This window comes from Furipterus horrens, unplaced genomic scaffold (assembly GCF_987537825.1).
Source record: "Furipterus horrens unplaced genomic scaffold, mFurHor1.1.pri manual_scaffold_7, whole genome shotgun sequence".
In the NCBI taxonomy this organism is placed as follows: domain Eukaryota; kingdom Metazoa; phylum Chordata; class Mammalia; order Chiroptera; family Furipteridae; genus Furipterus; species Furipterus horrens.
This window is the reverse complement of record NW_028327177.1, coordinates 97,180,581-97,195,574: the sequence shown is the minus strand read 5'-3', so window position 1 is coordinate 97,195,574 and position 14,994 is coordinate 97,180,581. Positions and strand designations below refer to the sequence as shown.

At 43.0% G+C, this 14,994-nt stretch overlaps 1 protein-coding gene across 6 annotated transcripts in view; it reads left to right on the top strand.

Annotated features, from left to right (window-relative positions):
- Window positions 1-14,994, top strand: part of CACNA1D (calcium voltage-gated channel subunit alpha1 D) — a 334,585-nt gene that overhangs the window by 188,569 nt on the left and 131,022 nt on the right. For 3 of the 6 annotated variants that reach the window (XM_090284014.1, XM_090284017.1, XM_090284013.1), the window contains exons 5-8: window positions 1,393-1,535; window positions 6,459-6,611; window positions 7,130-7,326; window positions 12,084-12,187. In XM_090284014.1, the coding sequence (XP_090140140.1) occupies window positions 1,393-1,535; window positions 6,459-6,611; window positions 7,130-7,326; window positions 12,084-12,187 (597 nt within the window). Of the gene's footprint in view, window positions 1-1,392; window positions 1,536-6,458; window positions 6,612-7,129; window positions 7,327-11,407; window positions 11,512-12,083; window positions 12,188-14,994 lie in introns of all 6 variants that reach the window. The other 3 variants (XM_090284019.1, XM_090284018.1, XM_090284016.1) reach the window with 1 other exon arrangement.

Below are 14,994 nucleotides of genomic sequence, written 5' to 3'. Positions count from 1 at the left end.
ACCTTTAACTTTAGCCTTGCTGCAGGGGTTTACAGTAATTTAAAAAACTATGCTAATGAGAGCAATCTATCACCTGAAGCTTTGAGAAGGTAGAAACCGGACTTCTTTCTTCCTTCCCCCCTCCAGTGGGTTCATTGCTAATTGCTGTAGTGTTATTAAAACAAATGATTGTTCTTTAAATGCCCCAGAATGACACGGCTGTGCCTGATCAGGACTGTAAATCAGACCACCCTGTATTTTATGGACTTAGTGTCTTGGCCATCCAGGGGCATGCTAGTGGGGGCAGAGTTTCTGCTTTGGCTGCTAATTAAACTCTAGAAACCTTTCCTTTGTTCCTGGGCCAATCACTCCCACAATCTGATTGGCCAGAGTTGATTCTATTTGAAATGGGCAAATTTATATTTATTCTGAAAAACAAGCAGCAATTCCAAAGAATAAATGTTTATTTGAAAGAGCAAAAGTAACTGTCAAATGAGCAGATTGTCTGAAAATAGCTTTATCCGAAAAACCTTCTGAGAGGAGGAAAAAATTTGTTGTGCCTGCCAGATACAATGTTATTCACATTTCAAAAGAGAAAATGACTATATTAATATCGTAGGTTACTGCCTTCAGCCTTTGCATAGTTGTTTAACATCTGTGATTTACATCATTCCGCAAACATCCCTATGAGGATGGAGGTGGTATATAACATATCAATTAAGATTTGGGACTTTTAAGTCAATATTGATGCACTGATTTATTCATTAAATATTTTTGAGCACCTCTAATATATCAGGAACTGTTCTAAGCACTAAGCTAGAAGAGACTAAATGAACAAGTGAAAACAGTCTAAAATTCCCTGCCCTTATGGAACCTATCTCCTAGTAGGGCCAACATACCTGGATTCGTATATTAAGTTCTGCCCCTAGCTTTGTGAACTTGGGCAAGTTACTTGTTTTCATGAAGTTTGTTTCTGCACGTGTAAAATTGTGTTAATAATAATTTCTACTGCATAACATTTTATGAAGATTAATGAGATAATGTATGTAAAGTGCTTAGCACATGGTGAGTGCTTATAAATGGTAGCAGTTATGAGTATTGTCATTACTTCTGTTGGGGCAATTCCATCTGTTGTCACTGGACCCTTAGTGAGTCCCTTCTACCATGGGAATTGACTTACTTGAGGATGTGCCATTGGCAGGGAAACGAGATCAATCACTGGCCCAAATCATGTTAAACGTAGGGGTCACTTTCAGGATTCGCTGCCTGGTTCTTGCTTTGACCTTGCTTTCTCTTTATTTAAGCAACAGCCATACAAAATTAGCTGTTGTTCAAAAATAACTACTATTATCATTTTGTTTTGCTTCCCTGGGTGACAGACTCTAACTTTTCTTCCTCTCCCTCTTCTTTCAGGTTGTTTAGTGTAATTTTGGAACAATTAACCAAAGAAACAGAAGGCGGTAACCACTCTGGTGGCAAATCAGGAGGCTTTGATGTCAAAGCCCTCCGCGCCTTTCGAGTGTTACGACCACTTCGACTAGTATCGGGAGTGCCCAGTAAGCACGTTTTGTTTCCTAAAGCCAGGATTTTGTTGATTTTTTCTTCTGGGTGGGTCTCAGGATTATGAAACGGGGTGCTACAAGGTGAGTTGCTGTGTAGCAGCCGAGGGCTCTGCAGACAACCTTGGTTGGGGGCCTTTGCAGTTTGCAAATACGCTTTGGCTTATGTTGTCACTGGATCTCTTGAGAGCCCTGAGAGGGGCTGGCAGTGATGAGCCTTCCTGATTTTGTCAAAGAGACTCTTCTCTTGCAAAGAGGTGAAGTAAGTGGTGGCATGAGGCCTTGAGTACAGGTTTCCTGTACTCCTGTACTCAAGAAGAAAAGTTTGGCTTTTCTTCTGTGACAGCACACTGGCTGTCACCCCCAGGCCTGTCCTCTGAAAATAGAGATTTATGTAGATGAAAATGTTGGAAGGCCCAGCTCACTGCCTCTTTTCAAAGTGAGAGCAACAGGGGGCTGGACTTCTGAAAACTCAGCTCTCTACTCTTAGCTGTGGCTGTCCCCCTCTGGGGGAAGAAGTGAATGCTTTCGTGTCCTACCCTTCATGTAGGGCATAGTAGTACCTGCTTGAAGGTGGTTTGAAGACTGAATGAGATATTGCAGGGAGAGCCCCAGCACAAGGTGTGGAGCAAGGAGGAGACCCTCAGGGGCAAGAGATTTTACTATCAACCACTTGGCTATGGTACCTGTCTGTGCCAGGTCCTAGTGTGCTTCTTGCTGCAGACCTTCGGGCCAGGATGAGGGACACCTGCGTGGGAGCAGATGTCCTGCCTGTGCCCTGAGGAGATGCAGACTGATGCTTCCAGAAGGTGCGCTTCATGGGACACTGTCCCTGATGGGACACCCTCTGTTGGGGACTTCAGAGGGTAGATGTCCTAGCACCTTTCTAAGGACTGTTATGAGGTGGCTTCCAGCTTCCTTCAAGCTGGGGGAAGGATTTGTTACTGCAGGGCGTACCTGTTTTGTATAACTTGGAGAGCTATCAGAAGAGCACGTTCATGGTTTTGCTCCTCCGGAAGATCTTCGTGAATTTTTATTAAACCTGTGGGTGCTCAGAAGGTACCAGAAATTCTCTGGAAGAAAAACAGATTTCCAAATGTAATGTTTTAAAATGTAGGAAGTGGTGTTTTATGTGTACTTGTTTTTCCAGATGGTTCATTTATTTTCATTGAAAAAGATCAGCGCAAGTCAAAACCACAAACTGTCTGGAAGCAATTGAGAAAAATAGAAATACCTTGGAAATGACTGGCTCTGTTATGTGTAATGTGGTTACACGAGAAGTTCAGTGAGCAACCGTGTTCCTTCAGATTTAGTTGTTACAGCTTAATCTAATTTCAAAGTAACCACGGCAACTTTTTCCCCCGAAGACCAAATGACAGGACAGCTTGCCTGCGATGTACTGCGAGCAGACGCTGGGAGCCGAGGCTTCGTGAGCGCACGTCTGGCCGCTGAAGACTCAGACCTCACATGACGTTGCTCTGGCTCCCTTGTCTCATGGGATTGTCACTAAATGACTGGTCCTGTGTGCCTGGATCCTCTTGAGAACCAGTTTTAAACTTTATTTCTTCCTTTTCCCCTCAAAATATTACTTTGAAACTTGATCGAGCTCTGCATCATGTTCTCCCCTGGGTCAGTGGTCAGGGGGATATGAGTCTTGTGTGAGGGCTTTTCAGCCCGTATTTTAACTGCTGTGGGAGGGAACATCCAAGTCTCTCATAAAACCCAAATGGGCTTTGGGGAGAGGGATTGGGGGTTCTGGGTCATGCTCTTCCCCATGATGGTTAGCAACTATGGCCCAGTGATTTCTTTGCAAGTATATGAAATTGTTAGACATGCCTGGGAAAGAGTGACTGTTTACACTTATCCGGGAGTTGTCTAGTCATTTCTAAAGAGAATTGAGACTGTCCTGTAAGATAGGATTGTGTGTGTGCATGTGAATATATATTCATTCAAGTGGAAGGTAAAAAATGTATGTTTTGAAAGATAGTATTATTGTTCAGACACTTGCAGAGTTCTCACCACCCACACTCAGTTAACTAAGTGTTTATTGGGATCCTAAACCATCAAAGTGGGAAAGAACCCTAGAGAATATCCCATTCAGCAGCATCACCTTTTAGATTAGAAAACCGAGGCCTGTTAAGGGGTACTTACTTGTGCAGGTTCCCACAGCTAGTGGGGGCGCAAACAGGGCCAGACCCACGCTCTCCTAGTTCCTGGCCCAGTGTTCCTTCCACTTCATCCCCCTGCCTCTGTCTCAGAACCCCGTTATATCTGTACAAGTACACATCGATAACGTACAAAGGGGCCTAATGTTGTGAAAGTGTGCAATTCACATTATGATACAACTTCGTGCCCTGGTCGGGTGGCTCAGTTAATTGGAGCATTGTGCCATACACCAAAAGTTTCAGGTGCAATTCCTGGTCAGGGCACATACCTAGGTTGCAGTTCAAGTCCAGTCAGGGTGCGAACAGGACGCAATCTCACATTGATGTCTCCTTTCTTTTTCTTTCTTCCTTCCTTCCTTCCTTCCTTCCTTCCTTCCTTCCTTCCTTCCTTCCTTCCTTCCTTCCTTCCTTCCTTTCTTTCTTTCTTTCTCTCTCTCTCTCTCTTCTCTCTCTCTCTCTCTCTCTCTCTCTTTTCTTTCTTTCTTCCTTCCTTCCTTCCTTCCTTCCTTCCTTCCTTCCTTCCTTCCTTCCTTCCTTCCTTCCTTCCTTCCTTTCTTTCTTTCTTTCTTTCTTTCTTTTCTTTCTTTCTTTCTTTCTTTCTTTCTTTTCCTTCTTTCTTTCTTTCTTTCTTTCTTTTCTTTCTTTCCCTCCCTCCCTCCCTCCCTCCCTCCCTCCCTCCCTCCCTTCCCTTCCTTCCTTCCTTCCTTCCTTCCTTCCTTCCTTCCTTCCTTCCTTCCTCTCTCCCCCTCTCTCCCCCTCCTCCTTCTCTCTAAAACCAATAAAATAACATAATTCTTGGGTGAGGATTAAAAAGAAAAGATACAAATTTCATTATCTCACAAATTTGGCCAATCAGAAATACAGAAGAAACTTAAATATAAACATATTCATGAAACATATGGCTCACTGCCATAAAATTTAGAAGCAGTAACTGCTGGATGGTGATTTTGGATGACCCATCCATGTCTAAAAAATAAACCAAAAAAACCCTATCCATGTAGATTAAAGCAGATGTTTTCCAACTCTGTCTGTTCTTCTAGAAGGGGAAAACATTAACAATCATCTTATTAATCTTTTTTTTTTTTTTTTTTTTTTCAAAAGAAGGCATTTGGGCATTTAAATATCTGAAGGCAGAACCTAAGGTTTTGGTTTTAATGAGGATCTTGGAAAGATGGGCTCTTTGTGAGTCCGAAATCTTTTTATCAGTCTTCCCTCCCATTCAGTCCCCACCTCTTCCCTGTCTTTCTTACCATTGCTGATAAATATTCTTCTCTCTGCTCGGTGTATTCTGATTTGTAAATTATTTAATTCCAGCATCTCAGCTCATATGCTTTCATTTTTTGAATGTGTGTTAGGAGAGTGAGAAGACATTAGAAGATGGCAGCCTTAATGAGGGTGAGACAGTCGGGGAGAGCTAAGGGAGGGCAAGGGAAAGAGAACAAAGAGGAAAAGAAGGAACTGTGCTGAGCAGAAGCTGTGGTCACGGGATGGTGGAAGGAATGCAGGACACCAAGTTCTAGTGTGAGTTCTGGGTTCCTGCCCATCACCGTTCCCAGGTCTTCTGCTTCTCCCACCCACTCCTAATCCTGAGTCCTGCCCCACCCACTACCCCTGTTTCCATTATCTTGTTCTTGTCCTGGTCCATGGCTGAGTATTATTCTGTGGATAGCATCCAGGTTTTCATGGTTCTCCCTCAGCTCTCAAGCCCAGGGTTCAGCTTCAGGATGCTTCCCTCTTAATGATATGCTGATGATCTAACTCGCTGAGTCTAAAGTTGCTCTCACCCTCTCCTTCCTTTGCCTGTCTCCTACCTCCCTCATTCCAGGAGAGTCTCCTTTTGACATCATTTTTTTTTTTTTTTTCTGTTCAGACACTAGAATTTGCCCTGTGACCCTGCCTCCATAGGTACATTCTTCTCCCTCAAACTCAGTTGCTGAGTTCTGGTCTCCACTGGTCTTGTCTGCTGCTGCCCTGTTTATCTTTCTAAAGAGGCTGCTTTTTGCTCATGGACCAAAATCTGGCCCTGTAACCCAGATTCAAAACCTGGAGCTACCTAGCTGCAATCTTTTCTTTCCTGATATTCTTTTCCACTGTGTGCCCACCGGCCAGGACTCCTCACCCCCCACCCACAATGTGCCGGTTCACTTCTGTGCTTTTGGGGCCCTCTCCCCTCTGCCTGGTGTAGCCTCTCCCCTGCCCACCTGTAGAAGTCCACCCTCCTCAGCCCTGCCAAGAGGGAGGCTGCTGCCTGGTCCTCCCTCTTCTCCTCACTCAGAAGCAATGTTTTCGTCCTTCCTTAATTGTAACTGATGTTACTCATACAGCATCTGTGAGCTACCTTTAATTTGTGTTTAATTCTTATGTCTCCTGGAACACAATCTCTTTGACAGGGCGCACTTTATGCAATACATCCTCATGTCTCCCAAAGCACTGACCTTAAGCCTGCCACATGCTAGATGTTCAAGGAACGTTGTTGAGTGAATGAGCAAATGCATAGAGAATGACTGACTTTGCTGTTGGACAGTCCCCTCTCCGGGCCTTAGTTATTCCATCTGTCAAGTGAGGAAGCTGGATTAGACAATCTTGAAGTTTTCTTCTTTTCTCATATCCAGATTTAATGCTAATTAAAAGCTTTGAAATATCTCTTTGATTTTTATTATTATGTGTCATACACAAAGCAGGCACCAGTAGGATTTATATATGTGCATCACTGAAGTGTTTTCCTGGCTTACAAACTTATTTCTCTCTCTCTTAGGTTTACAAGTTGTCCTGAACTCCATTATAAAAGCCATGGTTCCGCTCCTTCACATAGCCCTTTTGGTATTATTTGTAATCATAATCTATGCTATTATAGGATTGGAACTTTTTATTGGAAAAATGCACAAAACATGTTTTTTTGCTGACTCAGGTGAGTAATAAAAATGTTAGCTAACCCAACATAAAAATTTTAAAAAAATTTTTCTCCCAAACAACTTCCATAGTTTTGAGAAAATCTAAAACAAAATGATAGAGAAGAAGAAAAGAAAACTACAACAGTGAAATGTACCCAGTTCCAAGTGTGAATTGTGTTCAGAACAAATGAGAATTGAATCTTCTTTTTTGTTCTTCTTCCATATGTAATGTGTCCTGGCAAACAAGATGAGGGACCTTCAAAACTAGAACATGAGGCGATTCAATAGTGTTGTTCTATATAGCCTTGAGAAAGGTGCTGTGAGTGAGCCCAGAGGAGAGAGCAGTGGATTCTGGGTACAGGAAATGGCAAATTCCACAGAGGAGGAACTATGTGAAGTGGACCTTGAAGGACAAGTAGGATTGTGACAGCAGAGATGGGAGGCAGGGCGTTCCAGGCAAGGATACTCAGCTGCCTCAGACTTGAGTTTCCTGCTGTTCATCTCCAGTGGTGAAGCCTTCTTGCTCTGTTTGCAGATATCACAGCTGAAGAGGACCCGGCGCCGTGTGCGTTCTCAGGGAATGGACGCCAGTGTACTGCCAACGGCACAGAGTGTAGGAGTGGCTGGGTTGGTCCAAACGGAGGCATCACCAACTTTGATAACTTTGCCTTTGCTATGCTCACTGTGTTTCAGTGCATCACCATGGAGGGCTGGACAGACGTGCTCTATTGGGTAAGCAGCTTGAGGAGAGAGTCACTGGAGTATTCTTTCTTTGAACAACAGTGTTGCAGTAGCTAGAGCCATTGAAGAGGCTAAAAAAACACCCTGGAAGTCAGTTCTTTGGGAAGGGAAGCAGACCCTCTGTTCACTCAGCAAGACTCATCCTCTTTCCTCCTCAAGCTTTACTTTCCACTCTAGAAAACAGGATGAGTAATGTTAGCTCCCTCCACTCCCCAGTGCTGCCTGGGGAGTTCTTGCTGAGTGTGCCTAGTAGTCCCTTTTTGGAGGAACCCCAGAAGGCCTGGGCTGTCCTGATTCAACTATTAGAGAGCTGGTGGTTATTTCCCACGTTTTGAGGCTTCCATGGGCTAAAATTGATCTTTTTATACATAAAGGCAAGTTGCTTTTCTAGAATCCTCAACAGAAGATAGGGAACATAAATTGCATTTCTTTCATGCTTTTCATAACATAACCCTAAAGCCAAAATGGGCTTTCCCCTATTATAATACTTTTCTTGTATGTTCAATATTATATAAATCAGCCCAACACAAACCCTTAGCTCTCTCTTCCTTTCTCTTTGGAGCCGGAGAACTCTAGCAGAGATGGTAGAAATGGAGTGGGGACCCATCCAACCTGTCCTGAAAACAGATGGACACCCTTTCGATGGCTAGGGTCTGGTTCTTCTTGTTCCTTCCAGCACCAGAAGGGTTTGCTGTAATTTTAATTGCCATTTCCCAGAGCTGTCTTTGTTTGGTAGAATTGAAAAGGCTCACAAAAGTTTATAAATTATTTCCTATGCCACAGACTTGCTGAGGAAAAACAGCTGATGTGTAGATTTTGAGCCTAAGCTCAAGTCCAAATGGGATTAACTAGGATTCCAATAATGACTTGTTAAAAGGTAATTTGTAATAAAATACTTCTTGAATGTGGGCAGTCTCTAGTTAGAAGGTCTACAGATTGAAAAGTAGCTTCTGACAGAAGTAGCTTCTAAATTTTAGACACTTAATAGGATTTTATATTACTCTGTAGCTTCAGAGAACATAGTATCTAATGGTCATCAGTAGGTTTTTGCTTCCCTTCACCAGTGAACACCATGCTTACAGGATTGTAGACGTCTCTATGTACTTAATGTTAGGCAAAGAGGGTATGTTTTTATTTTCACCCCCAAAATGTGTGTCTAGTTTGATAATAAGGTTAAGCATTATCAATGTGTAATATCTTATTTCTCCTTTTTCTTATTGTCATAGGAGTGTGTGTGTGTGTTTCTGTGTGGTATGCACGTGTTATTTATATCTGTAATACAATGCCTTTCATGAAGAGGAAGAAGGAGGGAGATTATATGGATGAGCCAAGACCATGGTCATGCAAAGGGACCCTCAGATTAAGTAAAGGGTTTGTTTTTACTATTATCATATAAAAATCTAACTCCTAGTTAGATTAGTTGAGGTTGTGTAAGGAGTGGGATTATTAACTTTTGGTGGAAAAAAATTATTTTGCAGAGCTCTTTTAATAAATGAGTTCTATAAACATAATTAAGCTGTATCTGACCCACATGTATTTGCTGGCCAGATGCAGAACGGAGTAGTGAAAGGGAAGAGCATTAAGGCTCGGATAGGGCTGGGTGTGTGACCTTGGGTAGGTTACTGAAACTCTTTGGGCTTTAATTTTGTTGTCTGTAGGAAACATTTTTGAATGTTAGAAATTAATTTAAAAAGTATTGGTTTCAGGAGAGAGCTATCCATATAAATCATTTATGGCCTCTCGCCATATCTCCAAGCTCCTATGGAGGTGCTGGCTGTCATACTCTAATAGGACGTTCTCATGGTCAAGCTGATTATCGACTTCATTTAAGGTACCCAGGAAATTCCACTCTAGTTAGCCAAGGGCTTGCCTTTCTGTACTTTTCTCTTTTTCCATGCTCAGGGGAGCTACAACCAGTATCCCAAGTTTCCAGTGGTGTTTTCAACAGTTAGAAAAGACTGAAAGCCTTAGGTTGGCCTTTAATTGGAAACATGACTATGCTTTCAACCTTTGAAGTACGAGAAAACTGAAACTTATTAGAATATTATTTCCTGGGCACCAGGTGACTCCACATGATAACTTTGATATAAATATTTAAAAAATTAATCTGAATTGAAATGCTTCAGCTCATGCCAATTTCTTCATTGTTGATAAAGATCATGCAGACTAAATCACTAGCAGAGTCTCTATATTCATGTGGGTGTCTGGGGGAAGAGCTTGCCAGTTCTGACTTGTCCTATGTATATGGTAAGGTCTAAGAAGTACTAGCCTCTGAAAAGAGGCTGGGTTGAGAAGGCTTAGTTGGGAGAAAGACTGGCCCTTATAGCTTGAGTTCTGTTTCTCTCTCCCAACTTCTGGAGATATAGAGTCTCCTGTGGCCTTTGTTTAGCTTTAACCTTTCCCCCAGCCCACTGCCTTTGCCAGAGTTGTAGAAAAGTGAGGTCCTGGACTTGAACATCCTTCTCCCATCCTGTAAGCATGCTCTCCCTTGTCACACACATGCCTGTTCCAACAGAGAGGTCCCTATGGCAGGTCCTGACTCCAGGCTGGGCTCTGGCCACTACACCAGGCAGCCTGTTTCTTGTCCTCCACACACAGGTTTTTAAATCAGTTTGGGGGCATAGTTGCTTTGGAAGAATTACCCTCTGCCTTCCTGCTGAAATTAGTTTATCCAACTTAATTAGATCAACAATTACAGCCATGGCCTTGGCTCATTCATTACTCTAATTGCCAATGTAAGATGTGCAGACTGATATGAGTTCTATTAAGCACATCAGTTTTCATGTGGCCAAACAGGTGTTTCATGAGGGATTTAATGCCCTTTCCCTAGGCTTCAGCAACAGATGTCAGGTAATTTTTTTTAATGTTTTTTTTTTTTTTTTCCCTATTTGGCTTCTGCAGGAGGCAAACAGTGAAATGCATGAGGCTCATTCTGTAAAGCTAAAATCTGGAACCACACAATGCGGAGGGAAGCATATGCTTAAAGGCCTAAGGGCTTTCATCTGCAAGGCACGAGCCATGAATGGGCCCACACTATCCGTATATAGTTCTAGCTGAGTTAGGCCTGCAGTCTCCATTCTGTTCTTGACTGCTCCTTAACATCTCCTTCCTGGGAGAAGCATTTGCCCAATTTGACAGTAAACTGTGCTGTTGGAAAGTTCCATCTAGCTATGAACCTTGAAGCTCCTGTTTGCTCCAGCATGAAAGCTGCTTATGACCAAATTTCTCCTGGGAGGGTATGTCAGGGAGATCATATCTGTCTTGCTTGAGCTTGTCCCCCAAATAGGGCAAGGGATTCCTCTGGATGATCCAATCAGCTCGCAGCTGAAGCCAGCTTTTCAAGGCTGGGTCATCTTGGTCCAAGATAGGTGTGGGGGATAAGGGCTTTTTCCTTCTCCTGGATCCTTCCTGGGGTTTATTTGTAAAAATCTCATTTGCAAGAGCCCCCTTGAATATCCAAGTCAGCTAGCTGACTTCTGAGCACTTGTTTATTTGCATTAGTTTAGCTGTGCTTGTACTTGCTGTTTGAGGATAATCCAGATTTAGGTTAGGTTAGGTTTCCTTGGTTAGCTTGGCTTCCAATGGAAAGTTGTTATTTTAGTTTTTTTTTTTAAAGAATTGAATTTATAGTCACATGTTGCTAATTTGTCTCTGTAAGACTTTTCTACCATCACAAATTTTAAAATCAAAAATAGTGCTAAAAACTTGGATAGAGTAGAAAATTGTTTTCATCTAAACACTAGTTTTGTCCTCTACCAAGACCTTTTTTGAAAATCCCTTTTCAAGGCAGCTTCCTGTGAGGCAGAGCCAAAATCTCAGCTGATTTCCCTACCAGTGGCCAAAGTTAGCTCTTATTTGCCCTGAAAGCTTTGATGACTGTGTGTGTGTGTGTGTGTGTGTGTGTGCATGTGTTGGGAATATATAATGAATATGTATTGACTACTGTTGTCTCTGATTTGAATCTAAGTAAATGTTTCATTAAATGTATAGAATACTGTCTCTAATGTGACCCTCTCTCTTTACTAGATTTTCTTATTAACCCACTCCTATGAGACCATCTTATTTCTTACAGATGAATGATGCTATGGGATTTGAATTGCCCTGGGTGTATTTTGTCAGTCTCGTCATCTTTGGGTCATTTTTCGTACTAAATCTTGTACTTGGTGTATTGAGCGGGTAAGCTACACCTCTTTCATCTTGAAAGCAGAGTCCTGAGGACAGTTGCCAAGACCACACAGGCTTTGCTAGATGGGGGCCGCCGGGTGGGTGCCAAGTATTTTGCACGTCCTCCAAGATACTTTCTTTTCTGCAGAGGCTTCCCAGATCACGATGTTTCCTGGAACCTCACCAGCTTTCATGAAAGAAAGCTATAGAATAGTTATTGACCAGAAATTAATCAGCATTGTTGCTTGGGATTTAAATAGTTTCCATTGCTTGTCCTTTTGTCTGTCCTAAAATGAGATAACATTTATAATTGCTTTATTGGTCTGGATCCAAATACATAATGCAGATTAATTGGTACAAAACAGTAGCTAAATGAGCTCGTCCTGTCCGACTTTTGGTAGGCCACAGAATTCAGCAACAGAGCTTGTCCTTATTTGAAGACAAAAAATGAAAGGCCCAAGGTAGGATCTCCGTGCTAAGAGCACTAATCTTCCATCAAAGTCCAGAGTGGTCTGGCAGCTGCTCCTGGGGCTCCGCTCTTTAGTAAATAGATAACTGATAACTGATCTCCTTACATTTTACAGGTAAATGATGCGATAGGATGGGAATGGCCATGGGTGTATTTTGTTAGTCTGATAATCCTTGGCTCATTTTTCGTCCTTAACCTGGTTCTTGGTGTCCTTAGTGGGTAAGCAGTTGGATCCATGTTGCGAGTTCTGCTGCCTTGTGTGAGGTGGCTGTGTGTGTCCCCCAGCTGCCACTGTGGCTCCTCTGCATGCGTGTGGACTCTGATGTCCCCTCTGTGTGTTGCTTTTGGATTGAACTGTGGTTCTTTCTGCCTGTATCTGTCTGTGAGATTCCGTGTTTCTGATGCTTGCCAAACACTATTAATTTAATGAAAACGTTCCCCTGAAGCCAGTTATGTTAATTTGCTGATGTGCAGAAGTGGATTACCAGTGAGGAGAGTCCCAACCTTGGTCTCCCCCAGGAAAGGGCTTCTTTTGTGGTTTTATTTGCATTGGTACATAACCTGGCCCTTTGAAATAATCATGAATATTTCCAGGGTGTTTCAGATTTCATTGTGTAGGAGAAAGAAGCCTAGATTAGCACATAAATACTGAACGAATGTCAAAATCTTACATCCTTCAGATGGGGATCATTTATTAGCTTGGTTTTCTGCCGCTGTCACACTGAGAATTTTCCCTCTAATACGTTTTTAATCTTAACTGGTAGACTCTTTCTTTAATGCGGAGTAATGAGCAGCTTTTGCACATGTGTGTCTTTTGGTATTATCATAGTCCTCATCACTCAGTCCCCATTTTTGGAATTTCATTTCGTTTACCCCCTCAGCCTTGTTATTGACCCTCTAGAGAGGGGGCTCAGGGGAGACTGGCTCGGGAGGGGTACTCCTGGTGTTTCTGAGTGCTGCCCTGCCTGTAGTGGTTGCCCCAGAGCCCGTGGGGGCAGCTGTGCATCCTCCCCACCCTGTAGATACCCCAGAAAGGGGAGTGAGTACCCCAGGAAAGGGAGCTGGGGCTGTCTAGGCTCTCTCAGAAGCAGCTCCAGCTGTTGGTAGAGGGTGTGGGGAGGTGGGTGCTGGGAGTGCCACTGGAGGCCCAGGAGGTGTCTGTCTCCCCTGAGGAGCCCCTGTTACTCATTGAGTGCAAACACCCTCAGGAAATACTCTTGATGGACTTGTTTCCAAGCGAGTATCGTCATTCTCATCACTTACTTCATCTTCCTCTTTCGGAGCTTGTCGAGCATGTGTCTTGGGGAAGTGATGTCTTCATGTAATGCTGAGTCAGTGAAGAGACCTTGATCATATTTTTTGCAACATGGCCTTTTACAGAGCAGAAAGCTGAGTTGTGTTCCATCTCTGCTTCCTTTCCTTATCTTTCCTCTCACCTCCCTGACTGTTTTTCAGGGCAGGAGAATTTTGGAATTCTCCTTGACTGAGTGTGGTCAGTTTTACACATGGACACACACTGTCATGAGAAGGCTCATCTAGAAATGGCCCAGGGTCCATGCCCCACAGTGAGAGGAGGAGGGTAGTGATGTCTAGGACTGAGTTGAAGGAGGCGAAAGCATACCCCAGTCCACCACCCCTAGCAAAGCTTCCTTCTACAGGAACGTGGCTCCTCAAGCCCCATGTTCTTTCACTTAAAACATTAAAAGTGCCTCAATCCTATTGAGCCTCCTTGGCCTCAGGTTGATGTTGGGGATTGTAAGGGTGGAATTTATCCCTGGAGAAATAGCACCGTGCTTAATTTTTCCACAGGAATAGCCTGTCTAAAGTTAACAGCAATTCTGCTGTGAATTCCTTGGCGCCTCATGTCTCCTAAACCCAACCAAACTGACTGAGGCCATGGAAACCACTAATTTTAACAGTGCTGGTGACATGCCTTATCTCCGAGCTTTGCAGAGCAGGCACTGTTGCCCTGGTGTGATGAAGCGGCTTAAAAAAAGAAAAAAGGAAAAGATAGGAGGAGGGGCTCATCATTAGAATGGTGGGCATTAAATATGCAACCCCCCCATGAGGAGGTCCCCAAATTTGGGAGATAAAAAAAGGCACACAGCCTCATGGAACAGTTTGCTAAACTATATTTTGGGAAAAATAATTTAATTTAAAGTTATTTAAAGATACTTTTGTATCAAAACAAGACTAGCTCCCTTATGAAGGAGAAGAATGCAAGTGACATTAAAATAAAATCTAAGGCTTTCTGGTGATTTTCACTGTCAGTGTGTGTTCCCATGGACTGAAACCTGACTCCACTTCACCCAGAAGGCCATTTCGGTAGGAAATGCTGAGGGGTAGTTTGTATCAAGTAAGGACCACGCCTGCAAAGCAGAGCCTTTCAGCAGTGTTGACTAATTTGGCCAGCATTTCCTGAGTTGGGTTGAGTGCCCGGCTCTGGGCCAGAGGCCAGGGGTGCCAGCATGTCTAAGATGCAGATGGAGCCTAGTGCTCAGACATTCATTGTCTGGTGGTAGAGACTATTGTTAAGCAGGTCAGGAGGGCAAAGCTAGAGTAGAGGTATAGACCAAGGGGCTTTGAGCTGGATTTTTTTTTTTTTAAATTTTATTTGTTGATTTTAGAGCGAGAGAAATATTGATTTGTTGTTCCACTTATTTATACATTGATTGGTTGCTCCTTGTATGTGCCCTGACTGGAGATAGAACCTGCAACCTTGGCATATCAAGGCAACGCTCTAACCAATTGAGCTACCTGGCCAGGGTTGTGAGTCAGATCTTAAAGGATGATAAGTCCTCTACTGGGGAAACTTATGAGGAGCTGGCATGCTCCCACCTACCCTAACAATTACCTGGGCTTCTCTGACCATTTACACCCCCTGGATTTTCTCCGAAAGCAAGCAAAAATCAAAATGGGTCATATGTATTCATCTTCTTGTTAAAGCAAATTTAAAATATATTTATTTTAATCTTAGGGTTCTTCACATTTTTTTAAGGGAACACTAGAGAGAAAACAAAGCCATA